Source organism: Pseudopodoces humilis, chromosome 23, assembly GCF_049639895.1.
Source record: "Pseudopodoces humilis isolate 2021_Gansu_Grassland_sample_001 chromosome 23, ASM4963989v1, whole genome shotgun sequence".
Taxonomy (NCBI): Eukaryota; Metazoa; Chordata; class Aves; order Passeriformes; family Paridae; genus Pseudopodoces; species Pseudopodoces humilis.
In genome coordinates, this window is record NC_142222.1 from 366,830 (window position 1) to 382,391 (window position 15,562).

Below are 15,562 nucleotides of genomic sequence, written 5' to 3' on the forward strand. Positions count from 1 at the left end.
TCTCCTCCTCACAGCTGCAGAGCAGGGATTGCTCTGGTCCATCTCATCTCCCCCTCCGCTCCAGGCACCACCTCGGGGGATCGGTGGAGCCAGGGACTCATCTCTTGCCTGGGTTGCTATAGCAGCAAACAACAACCTGGGAGCGCCCATCGCCCCAGCCCAGCGACCTCAAGAGCCTCTGGTCCCAGGGCCCCCCACCCTCCTGTCCTCCCCAGCTCAGCCCTTTGCCACCAGTCACTCAGGCTGCCAAAAGGAGGATTCTGGGCTTGCAGGGAATCTCCTCTTGGCACATCCTGTGACATGGGACAGCTGCTTCCCCGCCAGGGCAAGGGCACTACATGGCAAGGTGATGCCATTCAGTTCTGGACCGATTTTGGGGACTTTTTCCTCACACTCAGCATTGCCAGGCTGCTGACACATGGCAGCTCCACAGCCAGCGTGTTCAGCAGATGAACTGTCACTTCAGCTCATTCCAGGGTGAAACACTGTCACTTTTCCCTTTTGCATATGCAGCACGCACTGGGGAGTTCAGGTCTGTGCACAACAGATTTATTCAACAGTAATGGTTTCATTTCTGCAAAGGAAATCTGTTCCACTGCTCCTGCAGCTGACAGGCTCTGGCATCAGTTGGAAGCTGAGGCTCCAAAAAGAGGGAGAATATGTTTATGGGATGAACCACAGCTGTTTGCAGTATTCCCCTGCCCTAGCAATTATTTTAATACAAAGAATTCCTGGAGGGTTATTTGGCTTCACATGGCGCATGTTGTGTTCACAGTCGCTAGTTCAGGTATCAAGCAAGAGAACCTCTGAAGACAGTTTTGCTCCTGTAAAGCATTTTTTTAAAAAGGCAGCAGGTTGAATGCTGCAGCCTGCTCACATGCCAGAAACTACTTGCTCCCATGGGTAGCACAAGAAATGATAGGAGAACTGGTACATTTACATAATCTGCATTATCATAAAGTTGTTTATCAGCATTCTGAGCTGCCCAGCATTCCTAGGATGTAAGGAGAGATGCTGCCCAATGCAGCCAATGTTGTCTAACTTAGAGATGCAGAAAAGGTGAGCAAGACACATTCTTGCAGAAAAGGTGAATCCATATGTGAATCCATATCCATAATGGCTCCATACATTTTTCCCTGATGGAGAAGAGGTGGGACCTCCTCAACTTGTTCATGATGCAATGATTTCCATGGGTGCCTTTTCTGTCCCAGTGGAGAGCTCCTGGGGAAAGAGTCTCTGGCCAGGCTGGCTGCAGGAGTGCAAAAGGGAATGCTCCAGTGCTGTATTTCCACGATAAACTGGAGTCCATTTAAAATTCAGCAGCATTGTGTGAATCTGTTGCTGCTTTGCCTCAGAAATAATCAGTCAAGACAGTCCTCAGACACTGCTGCTCTTTAAATAAAACACCCGGATTCCTCCCTGAAGGGGGAGGTTCCTCTGGGACTGGCAATATTTTAGCTTGCTTGCCATCTGAAGGCTTTAAAATACTTCAGAAGCATTAATTAAGTCTCAGAACATGATGGAAGTTTAGCATTTACTCAGCAGTGAGCAGAACTGGGGCTGCAGGCTGGGGATGCTCCAGGCCTATGGAGTTTGGATCCAGTAGTGTGAATCCCAGAGTGTCACTGGTGCCAGCACAAGGGAGAGTTCCCAAGCTGCAGCTCCTGCCCTGACCCACCTGTGGGGCCAGGCTGGGGGCCTCGCAGAGGAAGGTGAGTTCCCAGGTGGTGATGCTCTGCTCCCACAGCTCCGTGCTGCTCCATGGCTGCCCTGCTGCTGAGCCACGGCGTTCCCTGCCCTGTTCTGATTAGCACTGGCAAACATCTGTCTCCTTCACTGAAAGCATCTCACACACACATTCACATTTGGTTCAGGTGGCTTAATGAGAAAATGAGTAAATCTCTTCCTGGATTTTAGTGTTCAAACCAGCTGTCCAAAATATGAGATATCTGAATTCCTTAAAGCTTTAGGATGTTAGATTCTGTTTCCTCTCTGAAAATGCCCATTTTTCAGTGCACAGGAGAGCTCTTGCTGTTCATCCCACCAGCAGGACTTGAGTCACACACTTATGAATATATAAATGGAAGTTAAAAGCTTTAATACTTCTGTGGAAATAGATCTAAGAGAGGAAAGCATGAGTAATAAAATGTGCCAAGTGATGCTTCAGAAAGTTGTCCAGAAAAAAAAACAAAAAACAGAACAAATATCCTGTAACTCAAAGGGGAAACAGGTATGGGTTTGTGTCACCAAACAGTGCTGTTCCCATACAGAAATGCCATTTCTTATCTGGAGGTGTAGGTGGGAAGAGAAGCTCAGTGATTTTTGTCAGTGCCTTTAGTTTCTCTGCAGAGAACATTATCACATTACTACTGACAGAAAGTCAATAATGGGGGAGGTAAACACTTCCAAAACGTTAATTCTCTCAGCATTGTGAGATCCAACATATGCATCATCACTGTACGTCAGCAAGGGATAATGTGAGCAAGCACCACAGTCTAAAATACAACAGTGCAATCTGCTTCTGAAAGACATTTCCATGTGGGAACAGACAACGTTTCAGCGGTTTCCCATAACAACACCATGGCCTGCCACAGCTCTTGGCTACTGGAATCTGCCTTTGTCACAAACAGCTCTGCAATCAATGCACATGGTATGGATGGGCACAGCCCCATGGGTCAAGCACTCAGAAGCCATGGGAAGGGAAGAGGCAAGGCCAAGTGGGAAAATCCATGTCATTGAACTATTACAAGCCATGCAAACTGACCCTGAGCAGCACTTAGAGGCATCTTTCCCTCACTTCCCAAAGCAGGCTTCGTTTTGACCTGCAGTCTGGATGTCCCAATCATTTCAGCCTTTTGAATACTTAATTGCTTCAGTGCCAAGTAGCTTTCCCTTCCTGCACTTCCTTCACCCCAGAAGGAGGTTAAAGAAGGCAAAATGATCTCCTGGACCATCCTCTGGCCACAGAACATAGGGTCCTGTTTGGGATAACAGTAATCTCTAACAAGAGCTGGGTAAGAGATTGAGAAATCCATGTCTCTATCTGCCTTCCACATGTTTATCCAGGACACTACTAGATCTGGGCAAATGATGATGCACAATATTTCTGAGATATTTTTTAGTCTTGACCATTTGCTCGCTCCTTTTATATGGGGTTTTCACTCCTGTGACTTTATTCTATCAGCTCTGTTTAGTATCCAAGTATTCACTGGAGCAGCAAATGATACATGATTATTGAAGATTATTCACTGAGAGTGAAGTGAAAAATGAATAATTAATTCTCGTTATTAGCACTGTCTCCCTGTTGCCTGGAGGCCTGTGTGCAGTCAAGACCCCATTGCTTTAGGTGCTGTACTAGCAAATAGGGACAGGCAGTTTTTGCTCCCAAAGGGCCCAGCCTGGAGAGGTGACGCAGCTCAGGGGAAAGGGTAAAGGGACATGTGTTGGGCTGGGGCAGCATTTCAAAGCCCAGTGGGTTCTGCACTGAAGAAATGCCCAGAGGTTCCCTCATTTCCCAATGTGTTGGGTTGGAAGGATGCTTTCCCCTCCCCAGTGAGCTCATTCACATTCCCGTGAGGACAAACACCAAGGACATCTCTTAATGTCCTCTCACCAACCAATACCTCTTGCAACACCACAGATTTTTCTGTGGCCATGTTATTTATTTGGCCTGTTCTGATCTTTGGCTTAGAGGTTTTCTGACCCTCAGCTCCAACTTCTAAGTCAGGAAGGTGAAACAGGTGCTGAAGCTGCCAGGGAGGAGGCAGGAAGGAGCAAAAATCCCACAGGGGAAGAGTTTCCTCCCTCCTGCCAGGGCTGCTGCTTGCAGGTGATCATTATGATGAATAACTGTGGAACTCCCCCAAAGCACACAAATAAAACAGGGAAAGGGCTGTGAAATATGTTGGACCTGGAAAATGAATGATCTCTGTCAACTATTTAAAAGCAATCCAGTAATGTGAACAATCAGAAGTGAAGAAAAATCAATACACTTTTCATGGCACTGAAATGGAAAATAAGTGTGATTTTACTCTGGCAAAATCCATGCAAACAAAACCCAACAAATTAATTCTGTTGGTCAATGAATATGGTCATGTCTTCAGCAACAGAACCACCTCCCAGAGTGCTCTCTTCAGCCCCAGCACTGTGCTAGTGATGTAGCAGAAATCCCCACATGTGTCACTGGTACATGACAGAGAATTATGAGCTATTGTGTGTTATTCCCAACACATTCAATTTGTTTAACAAATAATTCCTCTAGGAAGGCTTCAAGGAAAGCAAACAGACAATAGAGCACAGCAGACACAGCCCTACTTCTGCACGCAAAATTCAGACAAAGCACCAGAGCAAAGCAAAGTATCACAGTCCCTGTCAGACAATTGGAGGCTTGATTAGAGCATCCTGAAGTGGCCATTTCTACACTCCAAATTGCAGACAGCTTCAGACTCCAGGTAGCAGAGGGGAAGTGCCCTTGAGGGTACAAGAAGAAGCTCCTGTAGCAGCTCAGGAGGTGCGGGGCACTTCCCAGAAAGAGTTTGATGGAAATTGGAAGGAGGGAAGGTGTACCGTGGGAAGGAATCAAGGGGAGATGGATCAGTGGGTAGAGTGTGGTCTTGCAGAGCTTCACAGAGCCACATAATTTCTCTTGCAGGTCTCAGTGGCAGGCATGCACAGAGACAGATCTGTTAATTTTCCTTTCCAAACTTTCCTCTCCTACTGAACACAAGAAATAGACACAGAAACAGCATGGAAATTAAAGACCATGGCAGTGGCTGTAAGAGAACTGCCAGATGTGCAGCCAGCTTCTGAACCTTGACCCATGCTTGGCATCATTGCAGCTCACAGCAACCTTCCTTCTGTATCCCAGCAGCAAAGATCATGGCTTTCTCTACCTAAGATGGGACTTGAGGTAACACGGGAAGAACTTCAAGCAAGCCTTACTCATTTCTTTTCATTGGGACAAAAATTCCTTAAACTTGTTGCATTTGGCAAAGTCGTAAAGGAAACTTTAGTAACACTGTGAGCACAAACATGCCTTTTGCAGCTAAGCTCTCCCAACAGCAGCTGCTCCGTGCCTAAGCAGTAGCTGCTGCGGGACGTGAATTTGAGGTCTCCTGAAGCACCTCCAACATCGCAGAGAAAGGAAGGCTTTTCCCATTTAGTCACGCCCGTAAGCTTTGAGCTCCTACAGCTACAGTTAGTTATTTTTAGGCTGCCTCCAGAGGCGATGTTGCCCAGGCTGGGATCTGGGTCCGCCGAGGCGCTGCCGCCGCTCCGCGGTCCCGGGCGGAGCTGACACAGCCCCGGGGGCCGAGTCCCCTTCAGCCGCTGGCATCGCTCCCACTGCCCCCGGGGCAGCTCAGAGCCCTCCACCCTGCCCCTGCCCCGGCTCCCACTGCCCCCGGGGCAGCTCAGAGCCCTCCACCCTGCCCGGGCTCCCACTGCCCCCGGGGCAGCTCAGAGCCCCCCACCCTGCCCCTGCCCGGGCTCCCACTGCCCCCGGGGCAGCTCAGAGCCCTCCACCCTGCCCGGGCTCCGGTCACATCTGCGCATGGAGGGGAAGGTGCGGGAAGGTGCGGGAAGGTGCGGGAAGGTGCGGGAAGGTGCGGGAAGGTGCGGGAAGGGAAGGGAAGGTGCGGGAAGGGAAGGGAAGGTGCGGGAAGGTGCGGGAAGGGAAGGTGCGGGAAGGTGCGGGAAGGTGCGGGAAGGGAAGGTGCGGGAAGGGAAGGTGCGGGAAGGGAAGGTGCGGGAAGGGAAGGTGCGGGAAGGGAAGGTGCGGGAAGGGAAGGTGCGGGAAGGGAAGGGAAGGGAAGGTGCGGGAAGGGAAGGTGCGGGAAGGGAAGGTGCGGGAAGGGAAGGTGCGGGAAGGGAAGGGAAGGGAAGGGAAGGGAAGGGAAGGGAAGGGAAGGGAAGGGAAGGGAAGGTGCGGGAAGGGAAGGTGCGGGAAGGGAAGGGTGCGAGCGCTGCTCGGCTCTCGCTGTTAAAGACTGACTTTCGCTATCCTGAGCGTTTGGGCTCTGACAATTCACATCAAACCCCAGGTCATCTATGGGGCTCAGACATTTTAAATGTATTCCGTGGTAAGTGTGCTAGTCACTGGGAAATTAACCCTCGGCAAGAGGCAGAACGGGACCCCACTGACAGAGAGAGAAGGAGCACCTCTGTTCCCAGGTGTTCTGACAAGTGGGATCCTGACACGAGCCTGTTTGTAAAGGCAAGCAGATGATTACACTTCATTCCTGTATTTCCAGTGCCACCTTCTGTACAGAAGAGGAAATCTCTGAGTTCAGCAACTCCGAGGAATGAAACTGGAAAATTCTTCCCCCACCCACGTGGAAAAAGTCAGTCACTATTGAAATTAAACACTGAAGGATTTGCATTTTCAGTAGCTCAACAGCACACTGAGTTGTGTGCTAGAGACACCCACAGGTGCAAAAGCCTTCTAATTTTACAAAGAAAGTACATCAGCCTCACTTTGTGCCTGTCATAAATCCATGCAGTTTCTAGGATAGGATGTAATGGGTGAGAAAAATAAACATCCACTATTATTAAAAAATATAAAGTGTGAGTCTGGCTATAAATATCAAAACTTCATGTCAAATAAATTCATAGGGCCATGATTGAAGCATGCAGTCAGGAATAGTTGTTTTTCTTCTCTGTGTCATCCTAAGCCTTTCCCAGAGATTTTCAGCCTGAGACTGCTGTGGGGTCACAGTGTCCTGGCTGTGCCATGGGACACACACCTCATCCTTGAAGACTACATGGCATCCAACCACGCAGACAAAGGACTGTGGGAAACATTTGCTCTAAATAGCTTTTTTTTATATTGTATCAAGGGTTTGCAGGCATAAAAAACAAAACAGAGCAAAACCAAGTTGGATTTTCTTGTGCCTAATTTCAAATATTAAGTACAAACCTGATTTTTATCAGTTGAATGCCTTGCCTGGTTGAGTCACACAGAACCATTGTCAAAGCTAGATCCAGAGCAGAAGCTTTGCAGAGCCACATCCCTGGAAGTGGTCAAGGCCAGACTGGATAAGGTTTGAGCACCTGAGCCTAGTGGTGTGAGGATGAATAGGTGATCTTTAAACTTCCCTCCTAAGAGGAGAAGGGTCACAGACCCAAAGCATCTGTGATTTAATTCATCCTTCTGCTTTCCTACAGTGCCTAGAAAATTACTTGATTACTTGATTAATTACATTCAGGAGGTTTTCCACTAAGCACTATTCAGCATGATTATCTGGTACCTCCAGACTTTCATTAAACAGACAGACAAGGTCTTATCATCTTCCCTAATAGCTGCTCCATGCTGCCCTGCCAGATCTGATAAGCTCTGAAGATGATTTGGAACAGCCTTAGAGCATCCAACCACTTTTAACTGGGGTCAGTGTCTTCACATCTGCAGATGCTCCTGTGACTGAGTGATCAAGTTACTCTGCTCTGTGCTCAGGACGAGCGGTCTGTGGTGCAGTGAGCATCCCTACAGGAGGCAGAGAAGTTGCTCAGGCAGTAAAGTCATCCTGCCATGATTCTGGGCCTCTGGCAGAGCCACAATGGGCAGCACAACTGTGTCCCCAGCTCTGGCTCTGGTCACATCTGCAATTTGCTGGCCAAATCAGTCAGGAACTCTGCTCTGAAGGCTGTGGAAAGCTGGAGCCAAGAGAATGAAAGATTCCAAGCAAACTCCTCTGAAACCTGGATTTAGGTTCTTGTTTCCACAATGCTCACAGTTTATTTAAACTGTAAAAGTGAGTGAAGCAATTCTGGCTGAGCAGCATGCTCCAAGTTTGTTTCTTTCCAGTTGTCTGCAGTATTTGAGTCTCCCTCCCACCAAACTTTAGAGTCCAGATTCTGTGGGAAACTTTCCAGATTCTGGCTGTAATACTCAACCATTAATTCCCAACTTGCCCATATGCCAGGTCTAGAAAAGATTTCTTTAAATCCTTTAAAACATGTCTAAACTGCTTCGTTTTCTGTTAATCAACATTGTCTCACACTATTTAATTTTAAAGCTTAACTTTTTAAACCTCTCAAGGTTGAGCCTGCTCTGAACACGAGGAGCTGTCAGTACCTTTGCACCATGTAACAACTGCCTGTGGTACCAGACAGGCTGTGTGCCCACTGACCGCAGATTGAGCTGCTCAGATTCTCCTACAGCCTTTTCCCTAACCTCTGTTAAAATATTAAAACATAAAAATGGATTTGAAAGGAGGCTGAGGAGCTGGAGAGAGAAAATGCAATTTCCTTGTTAGCTTACCCAGGCTGTCCGGAGGAGCTGGTGCCCTGAGGGGAGCTCGGCTGGCACAGACAGACAGAACTGCTGCCTGCTTATGTGCTTTGCCACATGGGCTGGCTGCAGACAGGGGCACTAATTTCAGTTCAGACAGAACAGTTCTCTTGGTTAAATGGCTGAGTGTTGGCAGAAGAGTTGCTGGCTCCTCCTCTGCTGCTCCAGTCTGAGTTGGGAGCACCTGCAGAGATTTCCCCCATTTAAACGTCCCTGTGCTCTGATACTCCTCTGCTTCCACTGCCGGAACGTTTGACCTCACAGGAGCTCTCCTGGGCCCCCACTGCCACAGCTGGACCCGGTTTCATGCTTTCACCTGGTTTTCAAAGCAAAGTTCCCAAAAACCTCCTCTAAAGCTGTCACTACACGGCCACACATACAGAGTACGTATATGGACACAAAATATGTTATTTATTGTGAATTTTGCAAAGACACATTTAAGCAACAAAATATACATTTGTGAACCTTTAGTTTTATACATAACAATCTGCTACCATAGCAATAAATTAAATATACATTATTTACAACAGACATAGATCACCAAAAACTACAAAGCACTGCCTCTCTACATCAAAAATAAACTTTGTCAGATACATTTCATCAAGATTTATTTTCACTCTATAAACTCTCTTCACATTCTCTGATATAAATCCAGCATTTCCCTTTGCAGGACATTCGCAGTGCTACATTCATTGAAGGCAATGCAAGCATGCTGGGGCAGAGGCTGGAGCAGCAGCGGAGCAGTGGGAGCACAGCTGGGACCTGCAGAGGTGCCGGGCTCTGCCCCAGCTCTGGCGGCACCGAGCACCGAGCACAGCCAGGAGATCCCTGCCCCTGGCACAGCCCCTTTGTGGCAGACACATCTCCTGGCCCCTTACCTGCCGTTCTTGAAGCCCCTCAAAACTCTGGAAAGAAACCGAGTTTGTGCTTAGGATCCCCTGCTTCCCTCAAAAAAAGCACCTCTGTGTTGTGCTTTTCTCTGTGGGGTTTTGAGAAGCAGCAAGTACGTGCCAAGCGCTTTCCTGAATGGAAGCCCAGCCAGAGCAGCAGTTCTGCCAGCCCGTGGCAGCTGCACATCAGCCCCTGACAGAGGGGATGTGGCTGCAGGGGAAGGGGTCCCAGCCCACTCTGCACAGGGACTCGGAGCCAGCGGCACCAGGTGTGGAGCTGCACCTGAGCTGCCATCGCCGCTCACCCAGCACAGGAGCTGATCTGAACGGGCAGCCAGGCTGCAGCAGGAGCAAGCAGGGACCCAGGCCCTGGCAGGAAGGGGAGCAGCCCCCAGCAACAGAGATTTTTCCACACAGCGGAGGCTTCCCCATCACCCCCCTAAGGCGTTTCTGAGCCCCCTCTGCTCTCTCTGCAATGTCATTTCTGAGGAGGGCAGAAGTTGTGTGCATGGAAACAGTGGAATTAGAAAGGAAAATGCACTGCCCAATAATTCTAGTGTCAGTTCAGGATCCTTTCCTTTATATATATATAAATATATATATTTTATACATATATATATATATCTCTCCCTTTTATATCTGTATAGATGTGTGTCACTTATATGCACAAAACATTTTGCAAAATATATACAGGAACACCTTCAGCCACTGCTGGAAGTGCAGAAGTCCCCAGGATGTTCCTCAAGCACTGCTCAGCCTCAGAACCGCCCCGGACAACCCAGGGCACTCCTGGATGGGAGGCGCAGGCCAGCACAGGCAGCTGTGGGCGGCAGGAGCCCGGCGGGGACCGGAGCATCCAAAGCCCAGCTGCTGCTAAGGATGTGCAGCAGGTTTTAGGCCTTTGGCGAGGAGTGCTGCTGGAAACGTCCCACAGGAGCTGCTGGCAAAGCTCACGCCCGACCCCGGCCCCACCGCTGCTCCATGGGCTGGTGCAGGACAGGCTGCAACAACACTGCAACTCTCCCTGAGGCTTCACGCTCTTTTGCCTTTAGTCCCACTTTAACAACTCCCAGATCAATCCAGGTCATAAAGGAAAGTCACAGTTTCAAGTGAAAGAAAAAAAGCAACAAACCAATCAAATATGGCAAACCAGCTGACAGTAGCCACTGAATCATCTGCTGAAAGATCTCACAGAGATCAACACCCATAGGAATGACAACAGCTACAGAACCAAGTGACTTCTCCGAGGAAAAAGCAAACCCAGAGCAGACCCTGGGAGCAAGTCATTGCACCAGTCAGTGTTTCACTGTGCAGCCTCAGGAAATCAGACCAAAGCTTCCAAGAGAAGAATTGGGGGTGGGTTTGAAAGTGCTACTGAAGCATCATCAGACAAGAGCCAAACAACAAAGTGTGTGATCCTGAGACACCTACAGCTACAGGCTGGACTGAGCATGCTGCACGCTCCTTTTCCAGAGGAAACTCAAGGCTTAAACTCTATTGAAATGCAACTGGCTGGGAGCAGAAGGGAGCGTCCCCACAGGAGTTATTGATATTTACTAGTCCTACACAGCACCTAGGGCTGGTGAAACTGTTCCCTGCCTTTTCACAACTGTTCTTCTTTAAGCTGGTTGCCCTCCCATCATAGCTACAGCCTTTCCATGTGGATTAATTACAGCATGAGCAGAGCACCTGCGTGAACTGGCTCTTGGAGAGCACCTCCCTGCAGGACCAGGGTGAGCAGAGCAGGTTCTGCAAGGCTTGGCTCATCTCTGGCCCGGGGAGATGACAGGGAGGAGGGGAGGAGATGGTTGAATCCTATAAGCACTTGCCCCAGAGAGGGAAGCAGGAACAGCCACAGCCACGGCGTCTGCCCAGGGCTGCTCCAGGAGCAGTTCTGCAACAGGCTGTCAGGTACTTTGTGCTCCCTGGAGTGCCCACGGGGTGACTTTGGCACTCAAAGTCCTGTTTTAGTAGGAATCACAAACTCGAAGAACTGTGTTCACTTGAGACTGAGAACCTGATTTCATGAGGGTTTCCAAAGGTCATAGGCTGTGGGGACAGGGGGGAATATCTCTGCAGCATCATGGCCTGTCTTCCAGAAAATGGTGGAAATCTATGAGCAACGTGAAATTTACGGACAGGCTTCAGGAAACTTCACATGAAGTTCCATAAAGGAGCAAAAGGATTTCTTGGCATGTTGAGTGAGGTATTTTCTGGGAAAGGGTAATACGGGAAAGTTACCTTGCAGAATCTATAATCCTTTCAGAACAAGAGCTTGCTCAAAAGCAGCAGGACAGACTGCAAGGGCTGGATAATGCCTCACAAATCATTGGAATTTTATGCATTTGCCTGGTGATCCAAGCCACAGGGCAAAGCAGAGCCCACTAAGTAAATCCCCTCTCGTGCCAGTTCTAGTACTTAGAAAAGCTAAAGCTGTGATACACCCCAGCTTTAGCTTTGGGTCACATTTACCAGGCCTGTGCTCAGTGTCAGGAAGGGACAAAGCAGGGAGGACAAACCTGCCAAGGAGGATGAGGTGGCTGCAGTCCCCAGCTCCACTCCCTGAGCCAAGTCACTCACCTGCCTCTTGTTCAAGAAACTGAATAAGTTTGGAGTGGGGGGCTGCCTCTGCCCCAAGAGTTTTGGGGTGTAGGTAGGAGCTGGGGGATGGCTGAAGAGACACTGCAGACCTCACTCCAGGGAGAGCTGCCCAGGACCCCCTAGGGAGGTTTTGCCCTACTGCCCCCAGAGAAGAGCAACAACAAACATGTTGGAGGGCAAACTGCCCCAGAGCCATTAACACCTAACTTTGGCCTGACCTCCCATGCTTCAAAAAAACAAACATAAGCACCTGTTTCCCCACTGGTAATTGCAAATAAAGCATGGAGGGACCTAAACTATGCAGAGGTCTCTCCTGCTGCCCCTCTGCCCAAAAGGAGCTGCCAGACAACCCAGGGATGGGGGGAATGGACGGTGCCCACCAACCACAGGATGACCCAGCAGAGCAGCAGAAGGGGACATGGCCCTGGCCACACATGTGTGCAGCACAGTCAGAGACACATCCCCTCCTACACACAGAGCTGGGGGTGCTGGACAGGGGGACACCAGGTGAGAAGGTGGCTGGTCCCTGTCAGGACAGGGCTGCAGCAAGGTGAGAGCTCTTTTCTGGCAGCCAGCAGATGAGGGCACCTTGCTGCCCATGGCCGGGGCGTGTGTGGTCCCATGGGGTGTTGAAGATTTTTCCCTTTGTTGAAACATTCTGTGCAAAGAAGAAAAGGACAAAAGTGTCAGGAGCGTGGAAGGAGAATATTCCCACCCCTGAGGTGTTGGCTAATGAAGCACCTCTCCCAGGGAGGAAGCAGTAGCCACAGCAGTGCCCTTCTCCAAAGCGCCAGACCACCCATCACTCCCAGGTTGCGGGAGAGGAAAACTCAGTGATGGGGTGAAAATCCCAACTCTTTGAGACCCATGCTTTCAGAAATGTAAATTTCTCTCATTTCAAGTTCTACAGGCTCTTTTGCTCAGTTTGGGTCTTCCTAATGACACCCTTAATTTCATGGAACAGAAGGAACCCAGGTAAATCCCACTGAGCTCCCTTTACCTCTGCCCATAAAATCCATCTCATGAATCTTCTGTTTCCCCTTGGATTTTTGGAATGGGTAAGGGCCTGCACTGCCTTTCCACTCCAGTGCCCAGAGCACAGTGCAGCAATCCTGGAGATGGGCACCAGTGTTTGACAAAGGTTAACTGGGAAGAATGCAACCTGCTTGGGCTGGGGCACCTGACCCTGGGAGCAGGTGCAGGAGCATGGTGCTCCAGAGTACTGGTGGGTGCAGACCTGTCATTAATCCCTGCCCTTTCCCTCACACACCTACAGCAGCATTTAGGGTGCTCTGAGGTACAGTATGGATCCCATAAGCAATAACAAGTAGTGTCAGCAGCCACAGCTAGCCCCAGTCAGCCTTTTTGCACAAGACAGAACATATCAACACTCACCTGTGACAAGTGCATGACTTCCTCCTGCTAGTGGCTCTATGTGAAACAACAGAACATGGGGTGGGTTGTGAACAAAGAGGCAAGAAGTCACAAAATCCCTTCCCTTTTCTCCCTCACAGGCCCCAGAGCTACCCCCAGACCCAGAGCCTATGCTGGGCAGAGGTCACTGCTGCACAGCATCCCACCAGTGGGAGCCCTGGCACCTACCAAGCTGGAGCTGCCATGGCTGAGTTTGTCAAAGCGAAACTTCAGGTTGGACCTTGGAGAGTTTCTGTTCTTTATATCTGCTGGAGGGAGAGGACAAGCAAAGAACGCAAATAATAAACTGTGAACAAAAATATTTGCTGTAGTACTGGCTGCACTCACCCAGCCAGGCACTTTAATAGGCTCTCAGGAGTGCTACCAATATTTAGTCTGCCTTGGCTGAATGTTTGGCAAAAGCTGTATATTAAGTATTTGCAACGGAACAAATTGAGGCTTAATTACATTTCAGTCTTTCTCCTGGAAATGCCACTGAAAAGGCTACAAGGAATGACTGATCCATATAATGTATGGGTGGATTTTCATGTTCTTGGCAGGAAAAATACAAAATAAACACTCCAAGCATTAAAAAGGGCTAGTTTAAGGGTTCAGAAAATCACTAATGAAATAAGGAGGAGGACCTGTGAGGTGCCGAGACACAAAAAGCCTGCCTGCAATCCATGGTCCCATTTTGCCTGCAACACTGCCAGGTACAGAGCTGGTGTGCTTCCTGGCTGCTTCAAAAACAGCTCCTCAGCTGACAGCGTGTGTCCACATGGACCGTGGTGCCTTGTGGCAGGCTCTCTGTGGCTCAAGGAATCAGAGCCATGGGGATTTGTGGGTGAGGGGTGACTGTGGCCATCCCCATCTCACTGCACTGTCGCCACAGGACGGGCCAGCAAAGAGCTTTTCCTGCCTGTTCTGCCCTTTTGAGTTGCACCTCACTGTGCAAATCATCTGACTGCAATGGATGGAGTTGGTGAGCGGGTTGGCAGGAGAGGAATGGAGCCAAGACCACGGGAAGCTGCTTGTTGATTAAGTAATTGTGAGTCATGGCTCAGCCTCTGGAGACAGTTTCCACAACTACTGCACATGCCTGTCAGGGGAGACAGGGAAGAGCCCCCCAGCAAGAGCCACCTCTGTGCTCTAATTGAGAAAGGAAACAAATTCCCCATGGAAGTACAGAACTACAGCACATGGGGCCATCTCTCCAGAATAGCCCTGTCAGGATGGGTGCCTGTCCTGCCAGGGTGAGCACAGCTGCTGCATCACGCTGGGACCAGGGCAGGGCTGGCTGGGGGCTCCTCCATCCCAGAGCCACAGACCCCGCTCCAGCCCACCACTACAGGAACCCAGGGTGGCTCCAGGAGCAAAGGCAGAGCTGGTGCCTCCTGCCAGTCTGCTGTCACCCACCTGTGGGGCTCCTGCTCATGATGACAGGGGTGGCCATGGCCCCCACGCCGGGGCTCTCACTGCCAGGGGAAGCGCTGTACACAAACACGTCCTGCTTGAATGGTGATGCGGTGGAGGGCTGGCTCCCCTGCTCAGAGACAGGACATGGCTTTTCCTGCAGTCAGGTCTTCCCCCACACCCTGCCAATGCCCCACTGCACCCGTGCCCACTGCAACCTACTGGCCTGGGTGGACCGAGCAGTGCCCAGGGCATTCCAAGGCTCACTGGGCTGTCAATCACAGAATGGTTTGGGTTCTTGGTTTGGAAGGGACCTTAAAGACCATCTAATCAGACCCTCCCTGCCATGGGCAGCAACACCTTCCACTAGATCAGGTTGCTCCAAGCCCTGTCCAACCTGGCCTTAAACACCTCCAGGTATGGGGCAGCCACAACGCCCTGATGTCCCACCAGGCACACCAGCCCTCCTCCCCACACCCAGAGATGGGGTTAAGCCTCTCCATGTCAGCAGTGAGGAGGCACCTGGGGGCTGGCAGGCACTTCCCCCCTCAAAGCCCAGAGGTCTGGAGGCAGCAGAGAGCCAAGGGGTGTGAGGAACGTGCCACAGGGAGGGTTTGGTACCTACCACGCTGTCGTACTCCTCCAGGGTCTCGCTCTCCCCTGCCGTGCTGCTGAAGCTGCTGGTGCTGGAGGAGGAACGGGAGATGTTCGACCGCCCGTTCTCTTTCAGCTTGATAAAAGGCCTAGGGAGAGGCGGAACGGAAGGAAGGGCGCGTGGCTGTCACCAGGGAAGCGCGTCCCTTGGACCGTGACAGGGGGACAGACTCTCCTGCACACCCCTGGAGCAAAGGGCTGCCGCAGGAATGAACCTTTTGGGGTGCTTCAGCACATAACCACTTCCAAAAGCATGGGATAAGGCACTGGGTGGCTGCCCAGCAGGTAGCTCTAGGTCGAGCTG

General features: G+C 50.3%; 1 protein-coding gene and 1 long non-coding RNA gene across 12 annotated transcripts in view; both read right to left on the reverse strand.

Annotated features, from left to right (window-relative positions):
- Window positions 1-533: 533 nt before the first annotated feature.
- On the reverse strand, window positions 534-8,406 carry LOC148182619 (uncharacterized). Its single transcript, XR_015774450.1, has 2 exons — window positions 8,258-8,406; window positions 534-2,105 (listed from the first exon to the last, which is right to left on the reverse strand). It is a non-coding gene; the product is annotated as an uncharacterized LOC148182619 (long non-coding RNA).
- Window positions 8,407-8,675: 269 nt separating this feature from the next.
- The window catches only part of RAP1GAP2 (RAP1 GTPase activating protein 2), a 54,966-nt gene continuing 48,079 nt past the window's right edge, over window positions 8,676-15,562 (reverse strand). For 8 of the 11 annotated variants that reach the window (XM_088066014.1, XM_088066016.1, XM_088066015.1 and 5 more), the window contains 5 exons: window positions 15,230-15,347; window positions 14,608-14,734; window positions 13,381-13,460; window positions 13,174-13,209; window positions 8,676-12,436 (listed from right to left, as the gene is read on the reverse strand). In XM_088066014.1, coding sequence (XP_087922140.1) covers window positions 13,201-13,209; window positions 13,381-13,460; window positions 14,608-14,734; window positions 15,230-15,347 — 334 coding nt within the window. In that variant the 3' untranslated portion in view covers window positions 8,676-12,436; window positions 13,174-13,200. The remainder of the gene's footprint in view (window positions 12,437-13,173; window positions 13,210-13,380; window positions 13,461-14,607; window positions 14,735-15,229; window positions 15,348-15,562) is intronic. The other 3 variants (XM_088066022.1, XM_088066020.1, XM_088066023.1) reach the window with 1 other exon arrangement.